General features: G+C 40.6%; 1 protein-coding gene across 1 annotated transcript in view; it reads right to left on the bottom strand.

The window, feature by feature from the left end:
- Positions 1-423: 423 nt before the first annotated feature.
- Positions 424-13,342, bottom strand: part of taf2 (TATA-box binding protein associated factor 2) — a 30,985-nt gene continuing 18,066 nt past the window's right edge. Inside the window, exons 18-27 of the mRNA XM_014474386.2 lie at positions 12,749-12,889; positions 11,948-12,058; positions 11,323-11,516; positions 10,472-10,611; positions 9,472-9,541; positions 8,868-8,977; positions 2,720-2,949; positions 2,352-2,516; positions 1,789-1,891; positions 424-1,717 (exon numbers count right to left, since the gene is read on the bottom strand). Of these exons, the coding sequence (XP_014329872.1) occupies positions 1,395-1,717; positions 1,789-1,891; positions 2,352-2,516; positions 2,720-2,949; positions 8,868-8,977; positions 9,472-9,541; positions 10,472-10,611; positions 11,323-11,516; positions 11,948-12,058; positions 12,749-12,889 (1,587 nt within the window). The 3' untranslated portion in view covers positions 424-1,394. The remainder of the gene's footprint in view (positions 1,718-1,788; positions 1,892-2,351; positions 2,517-2,719; positions 2,950-8,867; positions 8,978-9,471; positions 9,542-10,471; positions 10,612-11,322; positions 11,517-11,947; positions 12,059-12,748; positions 12,890-13,342) is intronic.

Below are 13,342 nucleotides of genomic sequence, written 5' to 3'. Positions count from 1 at the left end.
TACATAGACAAACTGTATAATTTTGATCATTTTAAGTTCTGCTTTGCTGGAACTTGGACGAGCAGGTGAATTTCATGATTTGTTATTTAATCCAAAATGGAACCAAAAGCTCTGTACTCGGCTTCCAACATGATTACTTGGGTTAAAATGAAGAGATGTACTGAGAAGGCTTTTCCTGCTCATTCAAACTTGGAACATATACAAACTAATCTGTGCAATCTTTGTTTTAATTTAGTAATATATACTGGTTGTGATATGTTGCAGGTTCCACCGCACAGGAAGTAGATTTAAAATGCAACAGGAAGCTAAACTGACATACATTTATGCATCAAAGAGTCTATAACCTTGATCAGAGTATTAAAGATGATTAAAGGTGATGCTTGTTGGTGTGTTTGAAAAAAAGAGGAATATATACATTTTTGGTTTTGATACATTTATTAAAAGGAAAAACTGAGTTTTCAGTGCTTTTCAGTAACTTTCCACTCAGCCAGAGCCGATGGAGGGAAAAATCAAGACACAATTTTAAAAAAAGAACATCGTGCATTGGGCCAGTCTCAATAGAACAAACGACTTCCCAAAAATAAAAAGATAATTTATTTTCCTTCCAACAATTTTGAACCAAAACTCCAAAGTCAGATCAATTAAAACCAAAGCTGCATATAGATTTTACCTGCTGTGTTTCGGTCAGTTTAAAACCAGAACCATGTTCCTCTGTAGAACCAAATCTAGTTTCAGACTTTCTGCTACAACAAGCTCTACCAGCTGAAACAGAGAGTGGGCAACAGAGCTGAGGCTGGCAGCACAGTAACTGTTTGTGACGATCTCTGGGATATCCGCTCTTCTCTGAAAGCTTTTATTGTTGCTGCAGAGAACATGAGGAAAAACGTTGATTATTCTGCTTATAGAAAACCAGTCGCAGAGAGCCGCTGCGGTACTGGAACCGACTTGTTAAAACACAACAATTTCTTAAATCATTGAGGGCAACAGGGAATCGGAGGCATTAAAACAAAGCCCATGGCGGCACAGAGCAGTCAGTGATATGGACCCCCAGGAGCCCGTTCCATGTTCTGTTTGACCTCAGGAGCCGCTGGCTGAGGTTTGGGTTGAGGTTCACCAGAGTGGTGGCTCCGCTTGGGAGGAAGAGACTCTGAGGTCAGCTAAGATGGTGTGTGGGCGTGTGTGTGTGTGTGTGTGTAGGATGTTGGAGGGTTCAACTGTTTGACACATCAGCCTCAGCTTAGCTCATGTTTCATCTGATTCTACTGAAGCAGCTGCGCCACACGTGAACACAAACGTGGACACACACATGTGTGTGTTGGCGCCTGTCACACACATGCCTGCAAATGATCCTGAGCAAACTGCTGGCACTTGGGAGAAAAACGGGGTCCAGATGTTCAGTCGGACAGCGAGGGCGAGCGCAGGGACCTGCCGCTGGCCGGGCTGTTGCTGTAGGCGTACGAGTTGTCCCTGTCCCTGTCCCTGTCCCTGTCCCTGTCCCGGTCCTTCTCCTTGTCCTTGCTCTCATGTTTGTGCTTATGCTTGTGTTTGTGCTTGTGCTTCTTCTTCTTCTTCTTGTGCTCATGGTGGTGATGGTGGTGGTGGTGGGCGTGGTCACCGCTGTGCTTGAAGGACAATGAGGCCGTTTCCTTGGAGAACGGCGGAGCAAGCGTGGCGGGCGTGGACAGCAGGGACTGCTCCACCAGCGGCGGCTCTTTACCTGAGCAGGTGAGGAAGATGAAGCTCAGCAGAGGAAGTGACATCATGCATGGTCATGGATCACGCTCCTACCTGGAGTGGAAGGTCTCTCCAACAGGTTGAGCTGGTGGTGGATGAAGGCCTGACTGTCATGGACCGTCTCCATGTCAATGTCTTCCTCTTCCATGGTGTTGAACTGCAACACAGAACTGATCATTCAACCTCCATCCATCAGACTAAAGCAGAGAATCTGGGATGGAGCACATTCTATGCATTAGTCTTCTATCTTTCTGTTCAGATCAAGTTTCATTTTGTTCTTCTACTTTCATAAATCAGCTTTTATTGATAATTAATGACCTTGAAAGCTGCCGTATGTAACTTAAAAATATATATCTTTATATACACATTATTTTGTAGAAATTGATTTCCATTTGACAGTAAAAGAGTTATTTATTGTTGGGGGTTTTTTTCACAAGAAAGCCTAATTTTGTTGTATAATTATGAGTAAAAGAGATTTGAATATTTTTACTCTTTAAAGGAATAAAGAAATCCAAGTGAATGTTGTGCAGGGAGTGATTTGGATGATAGTTTTCAGGAGTTGTGTCCTCACTGAGCCTGAAAGCAGCAGCTGGTTTAAGAACAGAGGATGAGCTAACCCTGATCTTGTAGCGTCCAGCTCTCCCATCATCCTCCTGGTGCTGCAGAATCTGCCCCGGCTCTGGGGGGGAACCCAAAGGGGTCTCAGCCTTCCTCTTCAGGCCCAGAGGGGGCTGGCCCACACCACACACCCCTAATGAGACAGGGTCTGGCTCTTCGTCCACCTCAAAGGTACACACACACACATATGCACTTTCCTCAGCATCAGCTACTTTAGCTTTTATATGGTATCCAGTTCATTATTCTGAAGAACACAACACAGTATAACAAAACCTATACAGTGACATCATTTGTCCTGCTTCCTGTTTAACTGAACATCAATGCTCTGAATGTACCGACAGCCCAGAAACAAACAGCAGCTACTCACAGCTGCATAGCTAATCCCCACGCCATGGATGCCTATGCTGGCTGGCGTGTCCATGACGACGCTGACTCCGAGCTCAGGCTTGATGGTGGGGTTGAGGACAGCCTTCTTCTCCTTCAGGTTGAGCACCAGGCCCAGCTCCGGCAGCGGCAGGCAGGACGGCCGGGTGAGGCCGAACAGCGTGTAGTAGAGGTTGACGGCATCGCAGCGCAGCCGCCAGTCATGAGCCGTACCTGGGATACAGAAGAACAGTATTTCAATTTTCTCTGCAGCCTTTCTGCTGTTGCTGGCCATTATCTATATGAACCTAAGATGAAACTGATCAAACTGTGCATAAAAGAAAGCTGCAAATGTAATACCAATATTTGAAAAGAAAACAATTGAGAGTTCCATAGATAAAAAAAAAGGTTGGTTAGCATTACTACAGCAGCTGTTTCTGTATGTATAACCTGCAGAGTGTAGATACCCTCAACAGGGAGATTTCAACAAATATTTTTAAATCCATACTCTTCCATGACGGGGGCTGAAGGCTCAAATGGAGCAGATGACATCATAATTATTTTTTTTTCTTTTACAAATGGGAGCAGCTGATTAATATCTCAAAAACATCTGAACTACGACCCCAGATCCTAGAGGAGTTGAAAAGGAGGCGTCTGTGTATGCAGAGAGGAGGAGGAAGTTCAAAGCAACTCTTCCACCCATTAGAACGGACAAGGATCATATCGCAACTCCAACGTCTCTCTGCCCGACTTTCTAACTACACAGCCAGCCAGAATTAAAAAGGAGCAGCAAAAGCAGAGGAGGTGGATTAGCAGACCTTGCTGACAGCTGATGGTATCATCCAAGTCACATTACTGAGGAATATCATCTCTGCTGCCTGGACATTGAGCTCTCGTAACAGTCATGAGACCATCATACAGTAGCAGTCTTCAGTCAGAGGCCTCACCATCTTCAACAATACTCTGACGATACTTTCATGATATGAGTTTATGATCATAAATTTTCCGTTAGGAAAAATAAAGTAGCTTTGAACTGAACTGAAAGTCTCAGTCTTTCGTAGACTAAATGAACATCAGGGATGCGTTGACACGTTGTAAAAAATGCATTTGGGTTTTTAAATAGCTTCATTCATCTCTGCACTTCCTGCGAGTCTCTTTCAGGAATCCTGAACTTTAGGACTTCACTCAATTACAGGATCTACACCGAAAAGCATTGTCCCATAGAGTATTACACATGGTGCTTTTAAGGATCAGAAAGAATTCTACTTTTGAGTTTCCGGCCCGCTCAGTGTGGCTAAGGCTGAAAATTGGTTAGTTCTGATTATTACCAGCGACATTTTCCTATCATGGTTAAATGAGCTACGTTGGTGCATCCTGTGCATCCTTCGTTGATCAGTTCAGCTAGCTGTGCATCCATCTGGAAAACCTATCAGCACTTTGGCCCTCACATTTACTGTGTTTCTGTACATGAATGCATCCTGGCCACACATTTTTATTAAACAGCCCCACAGAGGCAATGGAAAGCAAGATAATGGACCCTCCATGGCAGCAGAACCAACTGGTCCAAGTTAGGAGTCATTTGAGTAGTTGGGTTGGGGCTAAATAAGCCATGCTGAAGCTGACCCAAACGGTCCGGCGCCGAACAATGGGGGTGGGGGCAGACTGTGGCTGCAGAGCATGGGGGCAATAAATCGGCAGCAGCAACTGAAAATGCTCACAGGACTGACCTTCAGTTGGTGAAACATCATCCTGTCAGAGTGTTTAATACAGCGGGGGGGAGCAGAACAACCAGCACGCTCTCATTACACGCTATTCAAGCTGACCACAATGGTCACTACGTATTTAAACTGGCAGCAGAGCCGTGCAGCTCCCCACACCGAGCTGGCCAACAAACAGCCGTCCACTGAAAGTAATCATCATAAATAACTCAGCCCATCCTCCTCCACTTGTAAATCAGACGCAGCAACAAGAACCCAGGGGCTGGAGGGAAACTGAAACTGTGAACATATACTGGTATTTGGCTTTTGAGGTGGTGGGTATTTGGGTTGGCACTCTACCACTGGATGACCTGGTTAGCTTAGCTGAAAGGTACACAGGACCCCCTGGAAGGAAAAGAAATAATGAAACCGGAGGACACAATGGAAGGAAGGAGACGTGAACCAGAGAGCCGACCAAAGGCCTGACTGACAGAACACAGCATATAATAACAGCAGACAGAGACAGTAAGCTTATTTTATGTGAGCTCTGTTATTTGGATGCTGCTGTTCCTACACAGAACAAGAGCGATGTGAGAAAAAAAACCAAACACCAAACAGGAGGATGTGCATAAATAATGAAGGCTTCAACAGTCTGACAGAAGTACACAGCTTTCTAAGTGGGTGGCTGTGTTAGTGTTGGTCTGAGAGCACATCAGCATGCTTAGCTCAGTTTTTGTCGTAAAAAAGAGATTAGGCTACACCGCCTGCACATCATCCATGAAGCCTTAGCCAAAGCTGCAGATAACGGTGGGTCAGTCTTTCCACCAGATGTGACCAGGGATTTTAAAAAATATATTTATATTAACTCACAGTTTACCTTTTCCTCATTCAAGGTATTCCAGAAGCATAACTTTAAAAAGTTCATGCTACCAAAAAAAATCTCACAAGAATTTATTTTTATTCTTAGTTTAAAAATTCCGATTATTAGAAATTCTAAATCCACTCACTAAAATATTGAATATGTGTTTTAACTCCAGAGTCCTTGAGGTAGTGAAACATTTTGTTTTCAAAGACTAAACTGATTTTCTAAACATTTTCCTGCTAATTATATTGTTAAAGGTTCATCTGGGCCACCTGACAGTAAAACAGAACTACAGTTTCAGTTATTAAAGCTAAAACTAAATCAGTAACAATCAGGACCGAAATCTGGGTGTAGTGATAGACTCTGATCTGAACCTTCAGAGCCTTCTATTACAAAGTTGACCTTCTATCACCTGAAGAACATCTCCAGGATTAAAGTACTAATGTCTCAGCAAGATCTAGAGAAACTCATCCATGTGTTTATCTTTAGTTGCAACAGTGTCTTCACTGGTCTGTCTAAAAAAAATAAAAATCAACCCTCAAGATGCAGCTGATCTAGAACGCTGCTGATGGTGTTCTGACTAAAACCAGGAAGACAGAGCACATCACCCAGATCTAAAGTCTTGCCTTTGAGAAAATAGACTTTAAAATACTGTTGTTAGTTTACAAATCACTTAACAGCATAGCATCACAATACATTAAAGATCTGCTGGTGTTGTTTCAACCTTCCGGACCTCTCAGGTCTTCTGGTTCTGGTTCTGCTCTGCACCCCCAGAACCAGAACCAAACATAGAGAAGCAGCACTCAGCTTCTATGCACCACACATCTGGAACAAACTTCCAGAAAACTACACAAAAAAAAACACCTTTAAATCAAGGCTAAAAATCCTCCTGGTTAGAGTTGCTTTAGATAAGTAATAAGTGGAACATTGATCAACATATCCGATGATGATTATTCTTGATTTTAATGACGGCATTTGATTTAATATTTGTTACTTATTTTATAACTGGTTTCTGTATTTTGGTTTTATGACATGAAGCACTTTGAACTGCCTTGTTGCTGCAATGTGTAAAACAAATAAGCTTGACAATCACATCACCAATTCCAAATGGTCCCAACCTAAACTTTTCTCAAATGTGTTTTCTCAAATGCCCTTAAATGAAGAAATGGACATAAAATCAAAACAAAAGTTCTTGCTAAGGCATAAATGTTAGGTAGGAGAAACTTCAGTGCTGACTGGCTGCATTACTCTTCGATTGTTGTGCCACTACTTTATATATTGGCTATGAAACATATAAAGCTAACTCTTTAGCAGAGTTAACAGTCACCACAGCTAACTCTGTGCTCTGTTGTGACTGCTGAGTCCAGCATGTTTCAGATGTTTCTCTACTTCCACACCTCTCAATCAATTGAACGGAGTTGCATGTAGTGCAGGTGTTATTTGAGCTTTTAAGATGTCAATCGGCTTTTCACATCTAGTTGCTATGTTTATGTATCATATCAACCATCCAAAAAGTTTCAAAACTTTTAGCAACATTCTTGCAGTATGCTAGACCAGGGGGAATAATCACCTATTCCTCAACCAGAAAACGGACTAAATCAGAATGAATCTAACAGAGATACGCCAACATAATGTCGACTTAAGTGGTGCAATACTTGACATTTGATTTATCATTGGAAAATGGGTGTGTACCCAGGAGAACTAAATGCAGTAAATGGATTGAAAGGTGGTTCAGCAAAGTAGTAAATCAAAGTGTAGCATTTAAGCAATTGTGTTTTCCACTTTTTGTACTCTTGACATTTCCCCTCTAATAGAAGTTTTTATTTTTCAGCAGAATCTGGAAAAATGTTTTTTTGTGGTTTTTTTATGATTTTCTCATAGCAGGAAAGCCTAGCTCTTTAAGAAAGATGTGCAAACTTGTGAAATCTACTTTACAACCACAAACCCTAATTGAGGTTTTAGTAATTTCTAAAGCCACTGTGCATCATGCAACCTCAAGAACTGAAAGGTCCACACCATTCAGAGACCGTGAGAAGGAGTTTTAATGAGTGACAGAGCCTGTTAAAATTAGACTAGGTTCTTCTAGCTATTTAATTTCAGGAACTATGCTCTGAAATTAAAGACAACAATATCGCCATAAATTTGCTAACCCTATCCTCTTCTTTGTAAAGAGAACAAGATATACATATGTTTGCAGTTCATCTTCTCTGATGACAGGCTGCTGTGTACACATTCTGACCCAGGCAATATGTTCTGAAAAAAAAAAGTTTCTTGGTTCTGCTACATGCACTGTTTAAGCGGTTTTTGAGTAAAGAAACTGAGCATGCAGTAACTGAACCTCTATATGTTATTTACTCTACGTGTGGTAGAATCAGCCTGCTGTGGTCAGATTCTACACCAAACGAGTGGAGGGAAAAGCTCAGTCCTAATTTGTTGTATTAGTGAAAAAGAAGCCAAAGAGCCCTATGTCCAAACCCAACTGATCATTATCATTACTATTATGTTACAGAGACACTAAAAACACAGAGAGGTAGCAGTTGCAAGTTTTTAAAGTCAGGTCCTTTAAACCCAGCTAAAATACTGAACATGCATCAGTGCAGTGACATCCTGCTGAACAATTGTAGCTGTGGGTTTACTATACATGGACTCTAAAGGCTGATTCTATTTGAGTTTGTCATCAGCCTGCATGAAGTCTTTTTATCAGTGTGTGACATGCCATCTCTTTAATCTGCCTCAGTTTCTTCACAAGGCAGCAAGTCTTCCACATCCAGAGACAGTACTGTGGTGAGTTTACGTTCTGCTAGCACCATGTCACACCAATTCACCCACTCGGCTTTGTGACTGCCTCGCTCATTGCCTCAGGTGTGCTAACTCAGCCTGTACACAGGTCATAAGGTCAAGCCAAGGTGACAAGAAATGTCTGATCCAGTTTAAAAAGTGTAAAATATTCTCATGAATATTTTGCATTTATGTTAGCTGGTGTTAAAGTTGCACCTCACTACCCAAAGACAGAACTGGCCTTTTCTACTCACTCAGTCTTTATTATAACTTGAGTCTGTCACCAACAGTGTTGTCATAGTTACTTTGAAAAAATAATCTGATGTGGGATCACCGATTAATCCTTTAACAAGTAGTCAGTAAATGGAACTTTCAGCATCCGTTCACTACAAAGAGCCATTCAAATTTAGAAAATGTACATACTGCTAACAACAAGCCGTTTGATTCCTAACATAGTTTAGTTATAAACTATGTTTATAACTAAACTATAATTTATATAAAACATAGTTTTATATAATTTAAACTATATAAATTAAACTTAAATTTGATGAAGTTGTATTTTTGAAACTAGATGAAACTTAAGTCACTAGCACATAATAATAACCCACAGTCACTAGGATAACTTTAATATTATGACTGGTTTGGAAACAGTAAATCATAAGATTACTTGCAACTGCAAAAAACTGATCATATTGGAGTAAGGCATTACTGGTATCACTGGTCACCAAAAGACTGACTTTAAACTGAGCTCCACTAAGATCTCAGTTATTCCATTTGTCTTTAATCTTGGAGGGGTGTGTGTGTGTTTGCCTCACCTGAATTCATAAGTTTCCAGAGCTGATCGACCAGAGCTTCATTACACAGACCAGAGTCTGCTGACTTGGTGAACGGTGGGTTCTTACAGAGCATGCCCAGAATCTCGTGTCTGATTGGAGAGGAAAACAAGAGTGTGTGTGTTAGTCTGTCAGCTGATTACTTCTGATATAAAAGCCAAAGTGACAGAAAATCCTAAAGTTCAGATTTGTTCATGGTAAGCGTCGTGCTAAAAAAGAAAAAAAAAGATTTTTATCAGTTAAAGAAAACCTAAATATCTAAAGTAGTTAGATATCATATCACTTTTATATTGGTATTATCACTAATACTTATGTATTCATTCTACTAGTGACTAGATCATGTACATTTCAAATAAAGTATTAATATTATGATTCTTAGAATAAAAATATTTCATATATTCACACACTCTACAAAAAATAATTGAACCTTTAGACAGAAAGGTTTATACCAAACTTGAGACCGATATAATTTCATATTCTCATGCTTCACTACACAGATATTCATTACATTGACATTACATTGTACAACTGTTGACCTATAAAGATGCTTTTGTTCTAAGTTGTGAGAATCACACTGTGTGCTGACCTGACATAGTGGACAGGGTCACTCTGGACCATGTCAAGCAGCCACTGCAGGTCTGCTGAGCTCCGTTCAACTGCAGCAAGAAAACAAACAGTAATCATGCAGACACAGCAGGGAGAGAACTGAGCAGCAGGAATGGAAGGACATGCCAGCTCGGACTGGCCTTGTTCCAAAAGCACATGCTTGCGCTCACTCAAAAGATCAGCGGTCTCATTTATAAAGGTGGCGTACGCACAAAACCAGGCCTGAAGCTGCCGTATAAAAACTAACTGGATGGGAGACGGTGAGGAATTGAAGCCATGCTACATCATGGTTCCTCTTTAATCGTTAATCATAAGGACTTTTTAAATAAAAAAAGTCTAGAAGCCAAATTAAATCTTAAATCAAAGTCAGTTTTCCACCCAGCATGATCAGCAGGGTGAAGCGGACCACAGGTTAACATGCTAAACGTGACGAGGTGTGGCACGATATATGTAGGGTTATATAGATTGCCCCAGGCATGGTTGACTAATGGTTGCGCCTAACCCTAACCCTAACCCCTTGGGTATAAAGGGCCCGGTCATTAGCCCCGCCCCCTGGCCAATGCTGACTTGTTCCGCTAGTACTGATGACAGTGTGGAACTTTCAATGGTCACGCCACTAGTAAAAAATTTTTTTTCTTTGCCATTTCAGCATTTGGACATACATACACCTTTATTATATTATTTCAAACATTCCTCTGACAAACAACCTGGCGGATATTAGAGGAGATTTATTAGACATGTGCATCCCTTCATGGTTACAGTGGAGCCATTTTCATTAGAATCTCTGAAGAATGGTTTTTTGCACATTACTTAAATTTAAGGCACTTCTGAAAGCCAACGAGGCTCCAACACGGCAGTAATGAGGTTTACCTGGTAAAGCTGCTGATGAGACACAGAAGAGACATCTCAGCTTTTCAAGATCTGCATCAACAACTTTCAGAAAAATGCCAGGAACCAGCAAGGCGTCCGTGACTTCCTACCTCTCGTGTAGTCGACCAAAGCTTCCAGAGCAGAAACACGAACGTCTACGAAGTGTCCGTACTCAGCGTAGGCCTTGAAGAGAGACGGGTCACTGGGAATGTGGCCGTTCTTCTGAAGCTGGCGGATAGCTCTCAGACAGCTGCAGAGACATTACATCCACGACTGTCACAAAGTTTAAGCTTTATTGTTTTATTCAAAACAAATGAGTAGGAATGGGTGATACATCAACTTCATTAAATGAGAAAATTCTTGGGTTTTGAAGATTCAATTTTTGGAAAGTAAGGATTATTTTCATCAATGAACTACAGAAACCCTGTGGTTTATAGCTTCTGTTTATTTGGATTCCGAATTTAGTTCAACTCTATGATGGAATATTAGGGAAAGATATATATTTTTATTTTAATTACAAGATAAAGTCATGATATTACTTGAATAGATTCATAATATTAAAATGAAGTAGTAATTTTATGAGAATGCCAACATAAAAAATAACAAAAAATTTTAATGGGGACTGTTGACCATCTTGTGAAGTTTTACTTTGGTATCAATTTTAGAGCTAATACTTAATAATTCATCTTTTTAACACATCAGCATCAAATTATTATATTGTCAGTAGCATTAATTTGTACAAACCACTGAGTCCACCTCACAGAATGAATCTCACAGACTGAGGTAGTCACATCAGATCTTGCTAAAACAACTTTTTTTCCTCATTATTCGAAGACATTTTTTTCTAGGAAAATTTTATGTGTGTATATATATATCATTTTTTTCTTTCTCTGTTCTGTAAACTGAGATGCAGCGCTGCCAGGAGAAACCATGAAGACTAGTGACCGTCTCCTCTCTGTACCTAACAGTGATGGTATTCCTGAAACTCGGCAGCAGCTTCTCCATGTTCAGGAAGCGTGTGATCTCCTCCAGGATGAGCCGGACGTCGGGATTTAAGTTGTCCACCGTTCGCACCTCGTTGTTGATGCTGATGGCTGGAGTGAGGGAGTTGGTCAGGGCCTCGATCAGATCAGCCCGGTAGTAGTTATCTGAAAACTGGAGGCAGGTTGAGAGGAAGAGAAAGAGATTCTCATGCTGTTCAGAAACTGCTTTGTTCTTCCTGGCTCTTCTGGCTATGATTTACGGTGGTGATGTATGGAAAATGAATGCTCACACTGGCTCAAGCATTGCTTTGAATAATCAGGTCAGAGTAGGATGTGTTTAACGTAGAGACCAAAACCTCCGTTCTAGAACTATACGCCTGAAACATCTGCTATACGAATGTCATCTTATCTGTTAACGTAAAAACTGGATAATGACCAGAAAATTAATAAATTATGTAACTGCTGGCACTTAATCACATTTTACAATAACAAATGTCTATGTGTTTTATGGCTAAATGTTTACATATGTTTTCCACAAACTAACTTCTGGCTGGTGTGGTGTGCCTTTGTATTTGCCCAGTCACTTAAAGAGGAAGTGTTTACTTTGTTTTTTCGGTTGTCGTTGTACTTGATGAGGTCGAGTATGAAGTTGAGGACATCTTTGGGACAGAGGTTCTGCACATCTCTGAGTAGCGCCATGGCAACCGGCATCGTCTGACATGAATGACGCGACATACATAGCATGTTAGAAGTCTTTGAAGCAAATGGAGAAACAGAAATCAATCAGATACTGATAATCAGGCTCAGTGGAATAATGGAAAGCTGAAGATGAAGAAACCAAACACTGTGTTTAGCTCAGAGTTAACCATTATTTTAATAATTCTTCTGATGATTAATCAGTTTTTAAAAAACTGCCACACTCTGCAGATTTTTCATCTAACCAATTAAACTTATTTTACACAATATTAGAAATATATAAGACAATGCAAATAAACTAATAATTTAATTATTTTTAAAATAAGAAAATAAACTATTTATTGCCTAAAATGCAACAATAGCAATCCTTTAGTGAACTACAAATACTTCTAACATCAACATGTGGAAAGATCAGGCCTTTATGCTAGATTTATGCTAAAGGTGTTTAATAAGAGACTTCTTTATTAACAAAATATGAACAAGATGAAGCTCATAAAACATATTTGCACACAAAGGGTTTTTTTCTATATCCTAAATGCAAATGTATATATTTGTATACAGTTTTGGCTGAATTACTGCTCTGAATCTGTTGTTCTTTCAGCAAATTGCCCTTTTAAAATCTGCATAGTCCAGTTAACCATTAATCGATTAGTAAATTAGTTGACGATTATTTCAACAATCAAACTAAACAGGTAGTTTAGTTTGTACCTTCTGTAGGAAGTAGCTCTGGAAGTTGATGAAGTTGTTGGTCCTGACGATGTTGGGGCAACTCTTGCAGCAGAACATTCTGGTGAAGAGCGACTTCATGGCGGGTGGACCCTGCCAGGTGCTCACCATGGAGTTGGCGATCTGCATTGTTAGAGTGAGACCAGTCAGCTCGGTCAGTAGGAGTTCAGGTCAGCTGCTGCATTAAACCTAAACAGGAACTGGAAACAATGTTCTTGCAGACACAAACTTGAGACAGGACGATGAAAGCTGAAATCCGAAAACACTTTGCTTTGTGTGCCACAGAAACCAAAGGTGAAAAATGTTGGGACTCTTGCAACAATGGGCTTTCTGTGCGTTCTGGCTGCTGTGGTGAGAACTGGCCCACAAATTAAACAGTTCGTGGGTTTGCAGCCCAGCGGTTGCTTCAACAGGATATTAGGGAATTTATGTAAATGTGCTAATATGGGGCCAGGGTCACTGACACGGGATGTTGTTTTTAGTTGGAAAAATAAAGCGAGGCGGCAGCAGCAGTTTGATTTCAGATATATTCACCAACACGGCTGATCACGCTTGGCCTTTTTCTTCTTCACATCA

This window comes from Xiphophorus maculatus, chromosome 3 (genome assembly GCF_002775205.1).
Source record: "Xiphophorus maculatus strain JP 163 A chromosome 3, X_maculatus-5.0-male, whole genome shotgun sequence".
Taxonomy (NCBI): Eukaryota; Metazoa; Chordata; class Actinopteri; order Cyprinodontiformes; family Poeciliidae; genus Xiphophorus; species Xiphophorus maculatus.
Note: the sequence above shows the minus strand (reverse complement) of the source record. Positions and strands in the feature narration are given on the sequence as shown.